Genomic DNA, 22,656 nt, shown 5'->3' with positions numbered 1-22,656 from the left:
AGTGGGACAAAAATCCTTTGCCCCCAACTCTTCAGTCCTCCTACCCCCTAGTCTCTTAATTTAAAGGGTTTGGGGACCCTAGTCTCAGGATTACCTGATGGGTTATCTAGGGACTTCCCAACTTTAACTCAGAAATTATAAGTGACAAAAAGGCTCAGCCCTTACCATGCATGCTCTCCCACAAGCCGGCCAGGACCCTGAGCAAGGAGCTCTTGCCAGTGCCCGTGTTCCCTGTGATAAGCAGGCTCTGCCCCTCAGAAACTGTCAGGCTCAGATCCTTAATCAGAGGCTTGTCAGAAGATGGGACTGAAATGGAGACCCGATCCAGGAGAAAGGCTGTGTCAGTCACCTTTGATCTTGAGGCCCTGGAGTTAAGTACAAATAGATGATTTGATCAATGATACCATCCTCTCATGGAGCAGTCACAGGTTTGTGGGGACTGCCCCTAGTTTACTAATATTTAATTTACATTGTTTTGAAGATTGTCACTCTTTTCAGAGTTTCCCAGTCTCACTTTTGGAACTGGAAAGGTATTGTTAGGTTCCCTCAGAAACTAGTGAAATGGACCATATTAACCCCCAAGAATTCTTTGAGCATTGGAAGAATCTTGATGATAGCAGTGAACCTTCAATGAGAGGAAGACAATTCTCCCTGAGGTCTAGAACTTCACCAAGAACAAACCCGAGATAACAGCTGAATCTGTGGCCTGGATGCCACTCTAATCTAAAGTGCCATATACACCATTTGTAAATGTTTGTGAGTAAATCCCTATGAATATAAGACAAGAGCTCAAGGCCATTACTTACTCATCAAAATCCCATTCATCCAAATCTTCTGAATCACAGTCTCGAGGCTTTAAAGACATATCCAACAGGGTCTCTTGCAATTCCCCAATTCTAGAAAAGAGAGAAAATCCTAGGGTTCTTCTTGCTTAGAGAGGCCACGAATTAACTACAACCCTCCCCCTTGCCCCTTTTCTCTTGTGTGACAAGGCTGGCTTGGATCCTGCCTTCTTCTTCCTCCTTTATTTTATTTCATTAGGCAATTTCATACACTTCCTTTGATGCAATTATCATTTCTAAGTAGATAATTTTCAGATCTATTTATCAAGGCTTTGAATGTTCCAAAGACATTTCAAACTCAACATGCTCAAAATTGAACTCTTTATCTTTTCCCCCAAATCCTTTCCTCTTCCTAACTCCCCTATTATTATAGGGAACATCTATCCCCCCAGTCACTCAGGCTCTCAATATGGATGCCATCCATGATTCCTCAATTCCCTTGCCCTCATATCTACCCTGCTGCTAAAGTCTGTTGATTCCATTTCTTTTATATGTCCCCTTCTCTCCCTACTGCCACTATCCTGATTTTCCCATCACCTCACACCTAGACTATTAAAATAGCCTGCTGGTTGGTCTTCCTTCCTCAAGTCTCTTTCCAATACAGTCTCCACATAGCTATCAAAAGCATCTTCCTAAAGTTCAGGTCTGACCATGGCACTTCTACCTCATTCAATAAATTCCAGTAACTATTTCCAAGATCAAATACAAAACCCTTTTTTTGGCCTTTAAAATCCAGATTATTACCTGGCCCTTTTTTACCTTTCCAGGCTTCTTAGACCTTAGTCTTCTGCACATTCTCTGCAGTCCAGTGATACTGGCTTCCCTGATGTTGTTCAATGGGGGCATTTGCATTATTTGTTCCCCATGCCTAGAATTCTCTCCTAGTTCATCTCTATTTCCTACCTTCTCTCAAGTCTAACTTAACATACCTTCCTTTTGTTAAGAAACTGATTCTACCTCTTGTCTATTGATTATTTCCAATTTATCCTGTACATCGCTTGTTTGTAGATAGTTGTTTGCACAGTGCTCCCCCACATTAGACTGTGAGCTTCTTGAGAGCAGGTCTGTTTTCTGCCTTTCTTTTTATCGCCAATACTCATAACACTACCTGGTTATAGTAGGTGCTTAATAATAAATGACCTGTTTCACTCGGACATACAAAGACAAAGGTTCTCTCAGCTGTCCTGAAGAAGTTTATATTCTCTCAAGAAAGACACGTACATTGATTCAAACACAGAAATATACATGAAGCATGTGTGTATATACCTTTATATGTGTATGTATGTATATATACATGTGCTCAGGGAAGACATTTACATTGACTCAAACATAGAAACAAACATGAAATATATATATGCATATGTATATATACTTGTGTGTGTATGTGTGTGTGTGTGTGTGTGTGTGTGTGTATGACATACACACAGACACATACACATAGCTGTGTGACTGGGGATAGTTTCCCTCAATTTTCTCATCTGTAAATTGTAAAGGAAATGGCAAACTCCTCCAGTATCTCTGCCAAGAAAACCCCAAATGTCACAGAGAATCAGACATGGCTAAAAAATGACTGGACAACAAGAGTGCATGGTCAGACCTTTTCCTTCTGGGCAATCATTTTGGTAACTCTGTGGATTAGAGAAGAGAGAGACTTGCAGCCAGAAGCCCAATGAAAAGGGCCACAATTAGAGTAGTAGATGTGTGAATGGAGGGAAGAAGAGCATTGTTATGGAGGCATAAGCTTGATGATTTAATACATATTAGATATGTGGGGTGAGTGAGAGTGAGGAGTGTATGTAAGGACAATAGCAGTTATGAACCAAGGTGACTGGACCGAAGTAGATTTTGAACATGTTGAGCTTGAGACGCCTATGGAAAATCCAACATAAAATGCTCCACTGCATGGTGATGAGGGACTAGAACACTGGGAGTTATCTACATCGAGAAAGAGCAAGTCTTTCAGCTTCCTTCCAGACACACATTTTCCCTGGCTTGAAGCTCTCCGATTTACTTTAAGATACAAGTCAAAGGGAGCCTTACCTATGTGTATAGCCAGCCACATCAGAGAAGGTTGTTGAGAGGTCAATGAGTTGACTGAAGCAACTGATGAGATAAATGGACACAAAGGCGTTCTGGGGGAGGACATGGAGAAAAATCTGGTCAGTCCTGGGACAAATTTAACACAATACTTGGAAAACAATAGGTGCTTAATGAATGCTTGTTAACTGAGTGCTGAATCAGCAGAGTGGTCCCGTGACTAAGGGACTCCTCCCATGAAGGTCTTGTGATGTGCCAGGTAGTCCTGCACAGGTGTGACTTGGGATTTCACCAAGCCCACTCCTTCCTCCACTGCTTCCTTCTACACAGTTCCTAACCCTCATTTTAGCTCCCTTCCACACATATATTTCCTGCGTTTGGGGTTCTTCTTCCTAGCACTAGACAGACAACCTTCAACAGGCCCTGCAATAACCTAAAGCCAAACAGGAAAAAAAGAAAAGAGAGGTTCTGGATGGGACCATTGGCACCGCATGCCTAAGAGCTCACCTTGCTAACCAGGGCACTTAGCTCTGCTGGGGTCAAGTCGCCGTAGACACCGCTGAAGATAGGAATCGCAATAACCACATAGCTCAGGATGCTGCCCAAGTAGTCGAATGTATTGATGCCAACTGCACAATATAGACTGGGTTAAAAAGACTACAACCACTCTCCGTTCTGCGGGAGAATGACTCCATGCCCCCCAGAGGAAGAAGCAGATTCCTAATCTCCTGAAGCCCAAGCAAGAAGCCGGCGGTCCACCTGGGAAACGGCCATCTCCTTCCATCAATTCAGAAAAACTGTGCAAGGATAAATCGTGTCTCTTTTACCACCAAGTCTGACTGGACTCTGGGACCCATGATAGCCCAGAAAGTGGGGCCTTCTTCACTTACTATAAAGCCAAAGTTCCTTGGACATGAGTTCCTTCTGAGTCTGCAAGAGTTTCTGCAGCCTGTAATTCGTCCTCACATGTTCTACATGCCCAGCTCTGGAAAAACAAAGGTATGATGCATCAAGGGCCCAGTTAGGCCTTGCCCAAGTTATCAAAGACTCCAGGAAGCTCTTATAGTCGAACTGGGTGCCTTCTCCCTCCTTTACCCTATCTTTTCTCATCCTTCAGGGCCCAGGCTCAGCAGAGGGAACTCAGCATCTAGGGCTTTGGGACTCAGTACAGAACTTAACACATAGTAGGTGCTTAACATTTATTAATTGCTTGGCCCTTCCCCTGTGGAGCTTTACTGTTATTCTGTGGAAACAAAAGGCCATATCAAAAGTGATCCAAGGAAAATAACAGGAAGTTTCTCTCTTCCTGCAGCTGGGGGATCCAGGAGAGCCTGAAAAAATCAAATGATCTTTCCTAAGAATTTGGAAATGTTATTTCTCCACCAACTACCAACAAGGATGTAAGCCTGGACTAAAGCCAATTCTACCATGTATGGCTGGGGATGGTTCAAACAGATTTCTAAGCTTTTTAGCCCCAAGGAATATTAAAGGGACAGAAAACAGTTTAAAGATAATAGCCCAAACAAGGCAAAGAATAAGGAAAAATAGCTCCCTTTTTCTTTGGAAATAAGCCTCTGTTATTTATGTAACCCTATCTGAAGACTAGACCCCAAAACCCATATGGAGTTTAAACAGGCAGGATGGAACTTTAGGAACCTTAAAGGATATAATTTCCTAAGAAGAGGAACAAGCATTTATGTAAGATTTAAGGTTTGAAAAGAACTTTGTCTACATTGAGTCATATGATCCTCCCAACAACTCTGTGAAGTCAGTACTGAAGGTATTATTAACTTCATTTACAGATGAAGAAATTGAGACAGAGAGGGTCCTTCAGCTAATATGGGATTAGAACTCAAGTCTTCTAGATATTCTATCCATCATACCATACTGCCTCTTGATGTTGTGCCCAGAAAGTATGGGCTACAAACACACACACACACACACACCCTCTTTGCTGTTCAACTTGTGAAGTTTTTGTTGGAGTCAGTTCTCTAATACAATGGGTTCCCAGCTTATAACACTCTAAAATAGCAAAAGTAGCTGGCTGTAGACTTGGAGTCAACTGGCTAGTTATTATAACATCAATATTTATTCTTTCCAACTTAAGAGGTGAAAAAAACAGAAGCAATAAGGTAACACTTTGGGGCAACAACAAAATGGTGGAGTTAGGGTCAAAGTCCCCAGAATGCTTAATCCAATCGCTAAACTGCATTGACCACCTCTAAGTTCTTCATCAAAAACACTTCTAACAAGACAGAGCTCTTCCCCACTCACAGCTAGAGTTAAGTACTTTGTGAGCCACAACGAGTAGAGATTTGTACAGTCAGATGAAAGAGAAGGCGGTGGAAAGACCTCTGAATTTGGAATTAGAAAATCTGGGTTCAAATCTGAACTCTGCTACTTACTTAATATTTCGGGTTCCCACAATTCCTTTTTGTAAAATAAAAGGGTTAGACCAGATAATCTCTGTGATCCCTTCTAGCTCTAAATATATAATATAATAAGAAAAATATTTTTAGAAATAACAATTTTAAAGGCGTATGAAGCTTCATCTATAGTAAGGTGGAAAGTTATTATTTAATAGTTGATTCTGCTCTTTTTTCCTCAGAGTGCTACAAAAGTAGCTTAGGAAAATGAGTTTTTTGCAGCAGCTGCTATATGCTCCCAATATAAGCCACCAGGTGGCTCCCATCACATTAAGAATACCTCATGACACTATTTTTCCAAAGTGCTACTGGAAATACCAACATCAGACACCAGGCACTGGAAGCTAAACTAGCAGAGAGTCACACTCAATATAAAACGGTGGCACCAAATGGCACATATCTTTATGGATTAACACACATGTAAAATAGAATAACAATTCATGAGGCTGTTTTAGTTCCCTGAAAAGGGAGACTCTGGCAGGATGGAATCAATGAGAAAATGTACCCAGATCAGCTAACAAGTCATGGTCATATATGATTTCCCTGAGCATCTAAAGAATACAGATATGGAACAAATACAAACTTATCCATTATCTTACCTATAGAAAGCTGCTGGCTCAGCATTCACCCGAAGCTGCACATGCTTAAACCTGGATGAACCAAAGGCAACAAAGGTCAATGAACAAGACTCATGATAACACGTGGGCCATTATTCTTTGGGCCAATTGTTTTCTCTCCTTTCTGAGCCACAGAGGAAGACAAGACAAGAGTCTATGTGACCTCCCTCACCTTCTTTACTGGGGTGTGAATATGGATAAGGGTTAACAGCTAGTATTCACATAACACTTTTAGGTTTGCAAAGCACTTTTACAAATATTATCTCATTTTATCCCCAAAACAATACTGAGAGTAGGTACTATTATTATCCCTATTTAGCAGATGAGGAAACAGAAGCAGAGATTAAGTGACTTGCCTAGTTACTAAATGTCTAGAGTTGCATAAGAACTCAGGTCTTCCTGATTTTCATTTCAGTGCTCTATTTTCTATGTCATCTCTCTGAGGGCCATCTCCACTAGTCCTGATGTATATCTGGCCACTGGACCCAGATGGCTTTGAAGGGAAAAGTGAGGCAGGTGACCCTTGCAGAGCCCTCCCTCATTTAATCCAATTTATTTGCATGTCACAACATCATCTCCCTGATGTCATGATCTTCTTGGAGAATGAAGAACAAACAACAACCATCATTTATCTGCTTCATATAATTTCAAACTTTTAAAATTTTTTGGTTAGTTTTGCTGAACTGTTTATTCCAGCAGTGATGAATTCCCACAAGGTATACTAGAAAGGAGATATAGGTAATAAAATATGTAAACTAGGGCAAATAGGAATGGGTGGGTAAAATGATTTCATTAGGCTGAGTTGGGTGAGACGTTAGATATTTTTTGAGGGTAAAGGAGAGGAAAGATACCAAAAAGCATCCACCTGAAATCTCCTTCCAGTTTTTCCTGTTGAACCAGCTTTGAAACAATAGGGCTCATGAGGACTTTGTTCACTATGGTTCCCAGGACAAAGTAACCAAAGATACTCACTGGTCCAAGCCAGCTTGTACTGAAAGAGAAAAAAAAAAATTAATAGTATTAGTCAAGAAGCTTGGCTCTAGAAAAAAGTTGAGAAAATGACCCTCTTCCTTCGTCAAAGAGTTGAATGATTTTGGCTGGGAATGCTGCATAAAACTGTGAAACTTGTTGATGTGAACATTCATTGGTTTTGCTTAACTTTATTTTTAATCTCTTAAAAAAAATTTTTTACAAGGAAGGGCTTCATGGGGATAAGAAATGGAAGGATATATTTGAGGGGGAAAGGTGATTTAAAAACCAAGAGATATCAATTAAAAATTTTTTTAAAGTAAACTATTAAAAGAAAAAAATATTAGCATAGGTCATTCCCTCCCTTTCAGGCACATCAGTTCCCTGTTTCTATATCCCAGGCCCAGAAATAAATCAGATTTGCTCCTCAGATCCCAAGTAGGAAATTTTGCCCATTTCCCAGCACCAAAAAGGAGAATCATAGTTAAATTTCAAGGGCTGTGGAAGTCTTGGATTATGGGAACTAGAATCCTAAAATTCAGAAATTTTAAATTTTCTGGCAAAAAGGAGAATTAGAATTCCAAATAAGGAAAGTCAGAAAACACTCTAGGATGGGTAGTCTTAAAGAACACAAGAAAAAAGCATTCCTTGATCTTGGCACTGAAAAACACCAAAAGTTGGAACCCTTAACATTCAGGAACAGGATATCCTGGAAAGCACTGGAAATGGGGAATTATCTAGGGAGACAAGTTAGAGCCAGCCTTCTTCAGAGGCCCTACCTTTGAAAGCACTGATATGTGTAGTAGGAGATGGTGAAAGGGGAGATGATCAGCTTGCTGGCCATGGTGCTGAGCTGTCGACAGAACCTCTCTACATCTTGACTAATACGCTGATCCCTGCATCCAATGAAAAAAGACAGAGCAGTGTGAACCTGGGAATGTTGTGAGAAGATATCACAGGGACCAAAAGATCCTCATCCCTCATCCTGACCCAAAGCTATTCATCCTGGACTTTTAGTACAAATGAACTAAAGATCAGATTTTGGAAACCAGTTATAGTTTAGGCTGGTTTCTGAAAGTGGCATGCCATCAATGCCCAGGATTCTCAGAGAAGTTTTCATTGAGTTTAAAATAAGGTCCTATTTCTAGACAGCTGCACCTTAGGGGCCTCAGTCTGTCCTGATAACATTTAAGAAACAAGACATGGAAGCAACAATATCTACCAACCAAGAAGCTGTTGGATTTTTTGAATCAACGAAGAAATGTCTCATATGTCTCAGTCCCTCACAAGTACACATATAACTACAGGACTTATAATTTGGGTTAATTCATGGAATAGAGGAGGAAAGGGAAGAACACTGAGAAAGAGAAATTGAGAGATTGGACATTTACCCTAAAAGTCTCTCTCTCAGAGTTCCATCTGGCAGTGGGTAGCAATTTCTATCTGAACTCCAAATGCTTGACTAGAAAATAGCAAATCTTCTTGAACATAACTAGTCTCTTCACAGTCACATGGCTTCCTCCTATCTCCACTAAGAAAAACCCAAATACCCAGAAAGGCAATGGATAAAGGGGAGACCAGCCCATGTAGGAGACAGTAGGAGATGCCTACGGATTATCAATGTCATCACGAATCACGTTGAGGGTGTAGTAGATTCGGCCCCGGAAGTAAAGACAATGAAGGTGCTCAGTAAGATTCTTCCTCCAGTTCACATACAACAGGTTACAGATAAACTGGTCAAAGCTCTTCAGCTGTGGGCAGATGAAGGGAAGATAAGAAGGGAAATAAGCATGAATTAAGTGCCTATTATTTGTTGGATACTATGCTATATATATATTATTTTTTCTATATATATTTCTCATTTCTATATATACACACATATATATAGTATGTATATATATATATATATATATATATATATATATATATATACTAAGCACTTCTACAAATACTTTTTTGAATTAGTATTACAAGAAAGATTATTTCCTTGAAATATGCAATGCAAGTATTTCCAAGAAAGATGCAATGCAAACCTCAGCTCCAGCAAGAAGTCCCCCTTGTTTTAATGTCAGCCCACTTGGATCACTTTTTATTTTATGTCTACTGGGAATTTTCCCCAGTATCATCAAGTTATGCTATAGGCTGGGACTACCAAGATAACAAAGGAAAAAAATTCTTTTCCTGAAGAAATTACATTCTAATAGGAAAGAAAATCAAGTACATACAGATATATGAATGTAAAATATAGACCTGAAGAGCTAGCCTCAGAGTAAGGAAGATCTGACCCAAAACAAATCCCTTAACCACTCATCCCCAAACAACACTCTAAGACAATAAATTGCACAACTGGGGCTGTGTTGCGAAAAGGTGTTTTCTTAAACCAATGGAATATGAAAATTGCATTTTTTTAAAAAATGCAATATTAATTATTGGGGGAGGGGTAGAATTTGCTTTGGAAATATTCAAAAATAATTTACTATATGTGCGTCCATAAATACATTTAAGACAGGGATCATTATCTAACTAATTCCTTTTTGAGTTCTCCCTTCTTCCCACCTTTAACCTCTCCCTTTCCCTTAGTTTAGTATAATAGAAGTTGTCCATAATAAAATGTTTATTTGCCAATGAGTCATAATGTTGAAGGAGCAGAATATGGGATATATGACTTTGCCTTAGTTTTGATAGCATGGGGAGAAGCAGCCCTGGCCCTTCCCTGCATTCTGGGATATTGTGAGGAGGAAGGACGGAAGCCTGTGACCTTGAAGTACTCTGAGCAATCCAAAATGAGAGATAAATGTTATAGCTGCCTTTACTCTTAACTGTTATTGAAATAAGCTGTTATCATCACTATCACTAATATTTATATAGCACCCTTACATTTATTATATCATTGGATCCTCACAAAAACCCTGGAAGGTAAGTGCTATTAAGATCCCCATCATAAAGAAAAGGGAATTGAGGCAAAGAGAAGAGACTAGCCCGAGTTAGAAAATGTCTGAGGTCAGATTTGAATCAGAGGTCTTCTTGATTGCAGACCATCGCTCCAACCCCATACCCAGGTGTGCTTAGCCACAAGTTCCCATACGATCATAAGCACCTTGACGGCCACCTGGCCACTCTATGCTTTGGTTAAGTGAATTAAATAAAGGAGAAATTAATATCCAGTTCTTCAGGCAGAAGCAGACCTGGGGCACAGCAGTATCCTACATTCTCCCCAAAAGAAGGAAGAGCAAGGACAGCCTATCTCCTTCCCCCACTTTAGGCAATTTAGCCCCCTAAGGGCAGAAATGGGAGAGAGAGAAGGGAGGAACAGGGCCAAGGGAGCTCTTACTGTGGAGTTGACCACGATGAGAACAAGAGCTAAACATGTCAGGGTCTTGAATCCATCCAGATCCTTGTTTCCTAAGACACCATAGTACTGACTGGGTATTAGCCCCACCTGGTAGATGACCAGCTGCTCTGTAGGAGAAACACATGGGGAATGCAAATAACAGACAATACTGGTAAGGATCCCTTTCCAGTCTTTGACCTCTTCGCCCCCATTAACCAAGCAATCAAGCAAAAACTATTTATTAAGTGCTAATAGTATGCCAGACACTGAGCTAAGTGCTGGAAACAAAAAGAAAGAACAAACTCAAACCCTGCCCTCAAAGAGTATACATTTTAGTAGAAAAGTCAACATATATAAATTAATACACAAAAGATAAATACAAAGTAGATGGAAGATATTTTTACAGCAAAGATTCTTATGATTTTTTGTGTATCATGGACCCTTAGGTAATCCAGTGAAGAAGTCTATGAAGTCCCATCTCAGAATAATTTTTAAAAGATCTTTTGTTTATTTTTTTGAGGAAATTGAAGTTAAGAACTTGTCCAGGGTCATACAACTAGTAAATGTCTGAAACTGAATTTAAACTCAGGTTCCCCTGACTTCAGGGCCAGTGCTCTATCTACTGATTAGCTGGCCCCAATCAGAATAAATCCTCAGAACCAGATGGATTCTCAAGTGAATTCTACCAAACATTTAAGGAATACTCAATGCCAATACTATACAAATTATTGAAAAAACAGGTAAAAGAGGCCTACCAAATTCTTTTTATGACACAAATACTAGCAAGGAAATTGTAGTAATAACAGAAAGATTACACTAAGATTATGCAGGTCTGATTCAAAAGGAGGAAAACTAGTTGCATAACTGGCTATATCAGTAACAACAAGAACAACAAAAATCATATGATTATATTAATAGAGGCAAAGAAAGCCTTTGACAAAATACAGGACTCATTCCTATTAAAAACACTAGAAAGAATAGGAATCAATTGGGTCATTCTTAAAATAAACAGCAACTATCTAAAACCAAGAGCAAGCATGAAGCTTTTCCAATAAGATCAGGAGTGAAACAATGATGTCCATCCACTTCACCATTATTATTCAATATTGTACTAGAAATGCTAGCTATAGCAATAAGTTAAGGACAAAAATTGATGACTAAAAATTGGCAATGAGGATGTTGCAGATGATATAATAGTATAATCAGAAAACCTTAGAGAATCAACAAAAAACTAAATGAAACAATTAAAAACTTCAGCAAAATTGCAATATACAAAATAAATCCACAGAAATCATCACTGTTTCTACATATTACCAACAAAACTCAGCAGAAAGAGATCAAAAGAGAAATTCCACTTAAAATAACTGCAGACACTGCAGATACAAAACACTTTTCAGGCAGATAAAAACCATCCCAAACAATTATAGAAATATTATTTCCTCATAAATAAGCTGAGCCACTGTAATAAAAATGATAATTCTACCTAAATTAATTTACTTTTTCAGTGCCATACTAATCAAACTCCCAGAGAATTATTTTATAGAGCTAGAAAAAAATAATAAAATCCATCTAGAAGAACAAAAAGTTAACAATATCAAAGGAATCAACCAAAAAAATTAATAAAATTAATAAATCAACCAAAAAAAACCTAACATCTCATACCATTTGCCAAGATAAATTACTTAGATATGATGATGATGTCATGGCAAGAAGATTATGGGAGCTTTGAAAAATATACCTGTCAGATCTATGTATATAGAATAGCATATAGTATAGTACAGGGAAGAGTTTATTACTAAATAAGAGATTGTAGGGATTGCAGGAAATAAAATAGATAATTTTGGTTACATGAAATTAAAAAGCTTTTACAAACAAAGCTAACACAGCCAAAATTAGAAAGAAAATAGGAAACTGGAAGAAATTTTACAGCAAGTTTCTCTGATAAAGGCCTCATTTCTCAAATATATAGAGAAATGAGACAAATTAATAAAAATAAAAGCCATTCCACAAAATAGTCAAAAGAACATGACCAAGCAGTTTTGCCTTTGAGGGAAGGCACAATCTACTTTAAGGACCTTCTCCTTTACTTGAGTCTTTATGGGAAGCCAGGAAGTTTTAAGATTCTGATGTGAAGAGAGAAAACATTCCAGGTTATGGGGAGTAGGGAGGGAAGAAGAAGGGCAAGGGGAGATGAAAGAGCAAAAACAATGTGATGGGAAATGGAGTTTTATGTGAAGAACACATAGGCTAATATAGATATAGAGTTCACGAAGAAGAGTAATAGGTTAAAAGAGTAGAAAATTAGAAATGGTCAGCTTTAATGCCAAAGTGTGTCCCAAAAGTCTTAGTCCCAAAAGATATTTTTTGGATACCCTCTATAGAGGTGTTGCAGTAAATAAGAGTATATAAGAGTGTCATACTTGGAATCAGGATCATCTTTCTGAGTTCAAATCTGGACTCAGACACTTCCTAACCATGTTACCCTGGATAAGTCTATCTCCTTGCTTCAGTTTCTTCATTTGTAAAATGAATATAATAGCAGCCCCTATCTCTTGGCGTTTTTGTAAGAATCAAATGACAAAATTTGTAGAGTCATGCAAACCTTAAAGCATTATAAATATTAATTGTTGTTATTATCACATTATTATTATTATTATTATTATTATTATTATTATTTGAACAGGGGAAGAAAGAAGTTCATAAAGACAAAAGAGTTCAGAGAAACATACTCTGTTCTCTATATACACTCACTTACCCAGCAGAGTGACACAGAGAAGGGTCAGGAACATCAAAGCATTCTGTGAGGAAAAACTGGGAAATAAGATGGACTGTATCTTTAGGAAGCGTCGGAGAAAATGTAAATCTACCCGGGGTCTGAAAAGAAGGAAGATGCAGAACAAATGTTAGCAAGCTAGAGATCTCACTCAAAGGAAATTGTCTTATGAGTTTAGGTTGGAAATCCTAGGGGAGAAATCAGACAAATATGTCTAAATTGTAATGTTCAGGACCCAATGCAACCTAATGTGGATCAGGTTAGAATGAAAGAGAGAGGGAGAAGACAGAATAAGTATTTATATAGTACTTATTATGTGCCAGACACTTTACTAAGTGCTTTACAATTATTCTATCATTTGATCTTTACAATGACTCTTCAAGGTAGGTGCTGTTATTATTCCTATTTTATAGATGAGTAAACTGAAGCAGGCAGTGATTAGGTGATTTGCCCTGATTTACACAGCCAGAAAATGTTTGAGGCTGGATTACAACTTAATCTATTCTGACTCTTTCCACTGAGTTTTCTAGCTATCTTTCTTCTTGTGAAAGCTCAGGTCAGCAGTGTCTCTCTAGGCTTCTCCCAAGGATCTGCGTTATATATATATAAAACACTACAAAGTAAGAACCACACAAAAATTTATATCTATAGATTCTCTTCTATCATTTTTCAAGCTAAAAATGATATTTTTATTTTATATTACAAAATCTGTGCCCTCTCTCAAGACAAACTGGTACCTATTCTACAATTTAAGAGACTGCGAGGTACCTGGATTGCTGAGAGAGGGTCACATAATCACACAGCCAGCAGATGTCAGAGCCCAGGTTTTCCTGATTGAGTCTGGTTCTTTAACCACTTTGTAATGCTGTTTCTCCTAAATGCGTTTAAAGTCACAAAAACTATATTTTCCTGTTCTTATTTCCTTTTCTTTTTTTCTTAAATAATATTTTCTTGATATCACCAGTTTCTTACATCACCATAGTTATCCTAGTAACCCCTTCCCTCCTCTCAAAGAGCAATCCCTAGATGATGCAGAGGAGGGAGTGCCTGTTGGAATCAAGACTCATCTTCCTTAGCTCAAATTTGGCTTCAGACACTTACTATGTGACCCTGTTTGCTTCAGATTCCTCAACTGTAAAATGAGCTGGAGAAGGAAATAACAAACCAGTATCTTTTTGAAGAAAAGACCCCAGTGGGGTCACAAAAAGTTATAAATGACTGAAAAAGAAAATTTTTAGAGGAAAAAAAAACAGTATAACTAATAAAAATATAGGAAAAAATCCAAAAAATGAACAATGTGCAAAACATGAGGATCTTCCACCTCCACAAAAGGGTGAGTATGAATGTTCTCTCCTATCTCTTGCAAGAGTCCCACTTGATCTCTCTCTCTCTTTCTGCCTTTTACTTTCTCCCTCCTTTTTTTCCTCCCTCCCTCCCTCTCCTCCTTTCTCTCTTCTTCTCTCTCTCTCTTTCTCTTTTTCTTCTTCTTTTCCTCTCCCCCCACTCTCATTTTCTCTTTCTTTCTTTTTGGCATGGCAATCAGGGTTAAATGACTTGTATCAAATGTCTGAGGCTACATTTTAACTCAGGTCCTCCTGACTCCAAGGCCTGATCCTTGTAATTTTGTTACATTTATTTTTGGTTTTGTGGTGTGAAGTTGTTCTTTCCAATTACATTGAGACAATTGCAGTGTATATTGTTTTCTTGACTCTGCTTACTTTGCTCTGATCAGTTCATAATTTTCTCTGTGTTCATCAGACACATTTTTTACAGCACAAAAAGATTACATTTATGTGCCACAATCGTAGTTCCTTTTCACCTTCTTACAATGATGTCCTCTGAAACCCTTTCAAGTTCTAAAATCAATGATTGTGCCCTAGAATCCCATGAATTTCAGTGTTTATCAGAAAGGAGAACAAGAACAGGAACTGTAAGCCCTTCCTATACTCAACTTGATACTGAAATTGTATTCCTTTCTTTGTCATTCATTTCACATATTTCTCCCCCAGTTTCTTTAAAATCCAGAAAACAGAATAGCTCCATGTTGCATAGTGATCTCTAGGATAGGATAGCCTTTGATCTTAAACCTTGATAAAAGCAGTGGAAATTGATCATCTGGCCTCTGGCTATCTTCCATGCGTCTAATTTTTTTTTTTTTTTCATCCTGGGTCACATAGAAAAAAAAAAAAGCCAGGACAGCTGCTTTTAGAGGAAAAGAGCTAAAGAATCTAGGAAGGGAGATCTGAAGAAGTCCCAAATTCGAGACGAATAGCAAAACATGCCCTTACAATGTTCCAAAGCCAATCATTGTCTTCTAACCTCCTTAACTCCCAAATGTTCCTCATTCACTCCACTCCAACCCTTTTTTTTTTTTCCATTTACTAGCTGGGTGAGCAGGTACAAATTACTTAAATTTCTCAATGATCCTCTCTATGCCTCTTAGAGAAGAGGTGCCAATCAACATTGGAAAAAGAAGTCTTCCTAACTGGGAGTCTGCTAAACTAATGAAATCATTGTATGAAGCAAGTCTAGTGCTAGATTGAATTCTCTGCCGATTCAGCATCAGCTGCTGTTAACAATTCGCCGCTGATTCAGCATCCGTGACTGTCAGTACCAAAGTTTGCAGTTGACCCCTGCCCTTGGTCTTTTTTTTTTTTAATTTTTTTAAAAACATAAATGTAAATATTTTGATACACAAAGAACAATTTTTTTTAAAAAAAAAGAGGGATATATATGAAACTCTGAATCTTTACCATCTATTCCCTTTTTCTTTGAAACATTTCTTCCTTCCACCAGAGTAGGTACTATCCTTCTTCCTCCAAATCTCAAAAGTAGAAGTCACTTAGAAATATCAGAACCCAATGCAACTGCTGACAAAGTAGACATAGAGCTAGGCTTGAAAACAAGAAGTTCAAATCTATCCTCAGACAATTTACCATCTGAGTATCCCTGCACAAGACATTTAATATGTTTGCCTTCATTTCTTCTTCTGTAAAATGGGGATAATAATAGTACCCACCTCCCAAATTTGATGTGAATATCAAATGAAAAAAAATTTGCAGAGCATTTAGCACTGCACCTGGCACATAGTAGGTACATAGAAATGTTAGCTATTATTATTGGGTATACTGCCATTCTATGGCTCCAAAAATCTCCTTCACTGTGGAAGTATTTGAGGACTTAGGAAGTAGTGGTGAACAAACAAATGGCCTCTGTTTTGTTAACTATCTAATTGGCCTTGGTTCATTCCTATTTTTCCCTTATTTGTTCTAGTTTATATTATGCTATATTGTATACTATATTTACACTTATTTCTCTAGTTTAGATTTGGGGAAGACAGAGTAAAGATTAACAAAGACAACCCCAAATAATTCATTTTAATCAGCACTTTCAACCTGCCAAGTCCTTGCATCAGTACTTCCTCCAGAAAGTAGGCTGAAAAATCATCATTCTCAAACATACTGGTGACAGCACAGGTTATGTGACAAAGTCCCAAACTGCATTTGTCAGTCCCAGGAGGCAAGAAGGGGCTGCTCTTGTTTTTTAAGAGACATTAGTTGCCAACTTTGTTTGAAGACTCCAGCTTGGTGCACAGCAAATTGTTAGTGTTAAATTTGGTGGCAGAGAACCAGGGCTGGAATCCTTAAAATTCCATGACCATAGGCAAAATTATGACTCCTCTCTCAGCCTCAATTTCTTCACTCATAAAATGAAGGAACTGGACTAAGATTATCTTTGAGGAAAATTCTTCCTCATTAAAGTGTTATTTCTCTAACTTTGGCTTTCCTTCAGGCTCCCAGGAATCAGTTATTGAACATTTTTTTTGAAATTGCCCAGAAGACTTAAGAGAAAAGCAGAAGTATTGAGGTAACTGGGTAACACACAAATTGGGAATTAAATGTCACCAACCTCAGCCTAAATCTACATCAAAGTAGTCTACTGTATTTTGAGGGAAGATGGGAAAGAAGGAACAGAGGGAGTGAGGGAAGGAGGGAGAAAGGAAAGGAGGTAGGGAGGAAGTGAAGAGAGAGGGAGGGAGGGAAGAAATAAAGGGAGAAGGAAAGAAGGAAGGGGGAGAGAAAGGGGAAGAGGGAGAGAGATAAGAGAGAAGAGAGAGTATGAACAGTCAAATGCTTACTTCCCGCAAAGCACTGTGATGTTTGTAAGATTTTTTTATGCTCTACGGGGTGATGAAGGATGTGCAATATTTGTGGCATGATCAATAAATTGCAGTGGTATCCAGGAGCATCCAATGAAATGGATTGATCCTTTATAAGAAAATAATGGGAAAATATGGACAAGAATCATAACAAGAACAATATTAATAAGGAAAGGCAGATAAAGTGGATAAAGAGCAACCTCAGAATAAAGAACATCCAGGTCAGATTAGATATGCTCAGAGGCTCCTTTCCGTTCTAGATTTATGGTCCTATCTCTGATGCTTGTTAGTTCTGGAACTCAAGGCAATTTATTTAATCATTCAGAATCCTAGGAAGTTAAAACTATAAATTAAAAATTATAAATTGCTACAAATTATCAATCTGAATTAGCAGAATACTTATGTTAATAACAGCTGGTATTTGTATATACTTTTTTTTATTATAGCTTTTTATTTACAAGTTATATGCATGGATAATTTTACAGCATTGACACTTGCCAAACCTTTTGTTCCAATTTTTCCCTTTCTTCCCCCCCATCCCCTCCCCCCAGGTGGCAGGTTGACCAATACATGTTAAATATGTTAAAGTATAAATTTGTATATACTTTTAAAATTTGCAAAGCATTCTGCTTATTTGATCCTCATGGTGCACCTGTGAGGTAGCTGATAAAGGCATTATCAGCTCCATTTTACAAAAGAAAAAACAAATTCAAAAAAGTTCCCTGTTTTGCCCATAGTCAATTGCTGCTGTCGGAGGCAGGATTTGAAAACAGATCTTCCTGATTCCAAGTCCACGAGAGGCACAAATGGGAGGTAATTTATATCAGTGGAGGGAGTAGATAGATAGATAGATAGATGTTATCATAAATCCACTAAAGGGATATTATTTTGGGGGTCTATGAAAGGAATTTCTGTATATAGGAGCAGCTTAGTGGTACAGAGGATAAGTACTGGGCCTATAGAAAGCAACTCAAAAAGACCTGAACTAAAATCCAGCCTTACTAGTCTCTTAGTAGCTTTGTAACTCTGGGCAAAGTCACTGCTTTCTACCATGGTTTCCTTAACTGTAAAATGGCGATAATAATAGCACTTTGCAGGATTGTTGTGGGGATCAATTGAGATCATACTGTTATAGTGCCTATCACATAATAGTCATTATATAATAAAGACTTATTCCTGGAAAATGAGTAAATGGCATAAATTGGGGAGTGGCTGAATAAAAAGTTATGCTATATGAAAGTAATGGAATATTATTGTTCTATAAAAAATAATGAACAGGCTAATTTTAGAAAGGCCTGGAAAGACTTACATGAATTAATGCTAAGTGAAGTAAGCAGAATCAGGAAAACATAGTACACAGCAACTGCAAGACTGTGTGGTGATTAAATATAATAGACTTGTTTCTTCTCAGCAAGACAATCCCATGCCATCTGCATCCAAAAAAGAGATCTATGGAGAATGAATATGGATCAATGCACACTATTTTCACCTTTTTTCCCCCTTTTTCATGGTTTTTCCCTTTGTTCTGATTTTTCTCTCCCAACTTGCCTCATATGGAAATATGTAAAAAATGGATGTATATGTATAACCTAAAAATTTTTTTTATTAAAAAAAGTAAAGGCCTATTCCCTTCCTCCCCATCACTAGTATCATATAACTTCCTTGAGGGCAGGAATTGTCTCAGTTTATGCTTTGAATATCCAGTGCATGAAGGTACACAGTAGGTCCAAAATATATGTAGGCTCAATTGAATTTTAGGGTTTAAAAATCTGCTGTAGGATGGATATATATATATATATATATATATATTTGATATAATAAAATACTGATTATTCCTATGAAGTCATGGCTTATATTTTATACTGGTGGTACATATGATAATAATAATAATTTATGTGACTATATGGTATCACAGATCAAATAAGTAATGCATTTAAAGCTCCAAGTCTAGAGTTCTTTTCATGTGTATCAGACTGTGACCTTTCTTATCCTAAAATCTTTTTTGCATGTCCTGCATTCCCAAGAAACTACATTGTAAGCTATTTGATGGCAGGACTTGACACATCTCATCCTCCCTCCCTGGATTGTAGGGGCATTTCAATATCAGCCCTAGCCTTCTTTAGGGTACCTTCCTTTCCACTTCTTGCTTTAGCATAAGGAATAATAATAACTGAAAAGAGTCAGACAATCTGCTGCCCTAAACCTTTATTCACAGTTCCTAGATCAGACTAGCATCTGATCTAGGATCTGACTAGTGACTGCCTGTATCAGAAATTCTTGATCTCAGATCTGAGAACTTAAAAATATATATTTTAATAAATGTATTTCAATATAATAAATTTCCTACATAATTTTTTCATTTGAATTTATGCATTTAAAAACATTATTCTGTTGCACATGTTTGACATATGTTGGATTACTTGCTGTCTAGGGGAAGGACGAGGGAAAGGGAGGGAGAAAAATTTGGAACACAAAGTTTTGCAAGAGTGAATGCTGAAAACTATCTTTGCAAAAATTTTGAAAATAAAGAGCTACTATTAAAAAAACAAAAAAACCATTCTGGGGCAGCTAGGTGGATAAAGAACTAGACCTGAAGTCAGGAAGTCCTGAGTTCAAATTCAGCCTGTGTGATCCTGGGCAAGTCATTTAACCCCAGTATCTCCAAAATCAAAAACAAACATCCTCCTCCAAAAAATTATTCTGAGAAAGAGCTCTAATATATTTCACCAGCTTGCCCAAGGGGTGCTAAGACACAAAAACTGTCTAGAATCACCAACCTAGATCACAATTCCACTCTTCCCCTAAATGTGCCCTATTCTTTTACTAAAAAGTTAGCCCCTGGAAGGCAAGAGCTGACTTGCATCTCTTGTGCCCTAAGAATGATTAGCAAATAAACTCGCACTATATATTTTTGCATATCCCAAATGGTGTTTAATAAATATATCTAGGATTTCCCTTCAATTAACCCAGTTTTTTTCTCTGCATCCTGCTATTTATGCCAGTCACAAAAAAGCAATCACATATCACGGAATTTATTTTTGAATGGTGATGATAATTTTAGGAATATCCCAAAGTCGGGACTCTGCCCAATCTCCTTTTTACGTATCTATACGATCTTATAATGATCAAAATTCTTCAGGGTACTTTGGGGCACTTAAGGATTTAAAAACTTTTAATAAACTCATTAAAGCAATTAAGAGGTTTTCTAGCAAAGATGCTCCAAGTCATTATTAATCAGAGAAATGCAAATTAAGACAACTCTAAGATACCACTACACACCTGTCAGATTGGCTAAGATGACAGGAAAAAATAATGATGATTGTTGGAGGGGATGTGGGAAAACTGGGACATTGATTAATTGTTGGTGGAGTTGTGAACGAATCCAACCATTTTGGAGAGTAGTTTGGAACTATGCTCAAAAAGTTATCAAACTGTGCATACCCTTTGATCCAGCAGTGTTACTACTGGGATTATATCCCAAAGAGATTATAAAGAAGGGAAAGGGACCTGTATGTGCACGAATGTTTGTGGCAGCCCTTTTTGTAGTGGCTAGAAACTGGAAACTGAATGGATGTCCATCAGTTGGAGAATGGCTGAATAAATTGTGGTATATGAAAATTATGGAATATTACTGTTCTGTAAGAAATGACCAACAGGATGATTTCAGAAAGGCCTGGAGAGACTTACACGAACTGATGCTGAGTGAAATGAGCAGGACCAGGAGATCATTATATACTTCAACAACAATACTAGATGATGACCAGTTCTGATGGATCAGGCCATCCTCAGCAACGAGATCAACCAAATCATTTCTAATGGAGCAGTAATGAACTGAACTAGCTATGCCCAGAAAAAGAACTCTGGGAGATGACTAAAAACCATTACATTGAATTCCCAATCCCTATATTTATGCACACCTGCATTTTTGATTTCCTTCACAAGCTAATTGTACAATAATTCAGAGTCTGATTCTTTTTGTACAGCAAAATAATGTTTTGGTCATGTATACTTATTGTGTATCTAAGTTATATTTTAATATATTTAACATCTACTGGTCATCCTGCCATTTAGGGGAGGGGGTGGGGGGGGTAAGAGGTGAAAAATTGGAACAAGAGGTTTGGCAATTATTAATGCTGTAAAGTTACCCATGTATATATCCTGTAAATAAAAGGCTATTAAAAAAAAAAAAAAAGAGGTTTTCTAGCAAGGATAGAGAAGATTTCTGAGCAATAGTTAATCCCAAACACTATGCCTAGCACATTTTGCTGAAAGTTAACGGCAGGTTAGAAACTGCTTGGACTTGGGGTTCAAGTGTCAGCTCTGCACTTGTTTTCTCTGGGGCTTCTACGCCCCTCCATTTTAGCAAACCCTTTCCCACTCCTAAATATGAGTAATTGGGTGATTGCAGGGGGTGCAGAGCGTTGGACTTGGGAGTCAAAGGATACTGAATTCGAACTCAGCCTTGAACCCTTCCTAACAGTGTGGACTTAATCTCTCTCTTTGCGTCAGTTTCACCATCCATAAAATGGGGGCAATAATAGCATCTCCCTCCCAGAGTTGTTTCGAAGATGAAAAGAAATGATTTAATTAGCGCTGAAAGTTCAATGGGGCAGCTACTGTCAAGTTCCCCAACTCCCTAAGCCTCAGTTTCCTTCCCGGCAAAACGAAGGTCCTGGACACTGTGCGACCGCCTCAGCTCCCGGGGTTGTTTTCTCTGGGGCTTCTGTCCCCTCCGTTTCAGCAGACCCTTTCCCACTCCGAGCCCCCCGCGTCCCGAGCCGCCCAGACCCCGCCGCCCTAAGCCGCCCCTCGTCCGTGCCCCGCGTTCCCCCGGAGCTCGCAGCGGGGGCGGGGGAGGTCGCGGCTCACCTCGCGGCTGGGTCGGGATCCCCCCGGGATGCCCTCGGGGGCGTCATGAAGCCCAGGTAGCAGCGAACCGCGGACTGGCTCCTCCCGGCAGAGTCCCAGCCTCCTCCCGGAGCGCGCGGGTCTGTCACTCTCGGTCCCGGAGGGAAGAGTGAGGGGGGAAGAGACCGAGACCAGGGAAGGTTCGGGGGAAGGAGGCGGAGCTGAGGTGGGAAATGGGGCGGGGGCCCCATGGGAGGCGGGGCCCGGGGCGTCACCATAGAGATGCCGCTGCGGGCTAGAGAGGAAAGTACCAGGAACGTCGGGATGCCGCTGTGGCGGCTAGAATGTCTTCTGGTAGCTCATCACCAAGAGAGGGAGAAAAACAGAGAGAGATTTATTTATTTAATTTCATTTAAAATTTTTGAAAAGTCTTTCCTTCCCTCCAGACTTTCCCTACTTATTGAGAAAGTGAACAATAGGATACCCATGACACAAGTGAAGCAAAATATCCCCATGCTAAAGGGAAAAAAGGTGGGAAAATATGCTCCAAACTGCAGAGTTCAGAGTTTTTAATCAGTTCTCTTTCTGAAAGTGGGGAACAGTTTCATGTGATGAAATTTATAACATCAAAAGCAAGGACAAAGGCTGTGTGTG

At 38.6% G+C, this 22,656-nt stretch overlaps 1 protein-coding gene across 3 annotated transcripts in view; it reads right to left on the bottom strand.

The window, feature by feature from the left end:
- The window catches only part of ABCD4 (ATP binding cassette subfamily D member 4), a 31,047-nt gene extending 8,807 nt beyond the window's left edge, over positions 1–22,240 (bottom strand). The window contains exons 1-12 of one of the 3 annotated variants that reach the window (XR_004232003.1): positions 22,024–22,240; positions 12,978–13,096; positions 10,223–10,350; positions 8,503–8,642; positions 7,671–7,787; positions 6,788–6,913; positions 5,905–5,955; positions 3,770–3,864; positions 3,387–3,508; positions 2,883–2,974; positions 807–896; positions 166–365 (exon numbers count right to left, since the gene is read on the bottom strand). Coding sequence is in view for 2 of the 3 variants with exons in the window: in XM_031952529.1 (XP_031808389.1) it covers positions 166–365; positions 807–896; positions 2,883–2,974; positions 3,387–3,508; positions 3,770–3,864; positions 5,905–5,955; positions 6,788–6,913; positions 7,671–7,787; positions 8,503–8,642; positions 10,223–10,350; positions 12,978–13,096; positions 22,024–22,070 (1,327 nt within the window). In the remaining variant the exon portion in view is untranslated. The remainder of the gene's footprint in view (positions 1–165; positions 366–806; positions 897–2,882; positions 2,975–3,386; positions 3,509–3,769; positions 3,865–5,904; positions 5,956–6,787; positions 6,914–7,670; positions 7,788–8,502; positions 8,643–10,222; positions 10,351–12,977; positions 13,097–22,023) is intronic. The other 2 variants (XM_031952529.1, XM_031952530.1) reach the window with 2 other exon arrangements.
- Between the last annotated feature and the right edge of the window lie 416 nt (positions 22,241–22,656).

The sequence above is a fragment of the Sarcophilus harrisii genome, chromosome 2 (genome assembly GCF_902635505.1).
Source record: "Sarcophilus harrisii chromosome 2, mSarHar1.11, whole genome shotgun sequence".
Taxonomy (NCBI): Eukaryota; Metazoa; Chordata; class Mammalia; order Dasyuromorphia; family Dasyuridae; genus Sarcophilus; species Sarcophilus harrisii.
Note: the sequence above shows the minus strand (reverse complement) of the source record. Positions and strands in the feature narration are given on the sequence as shown.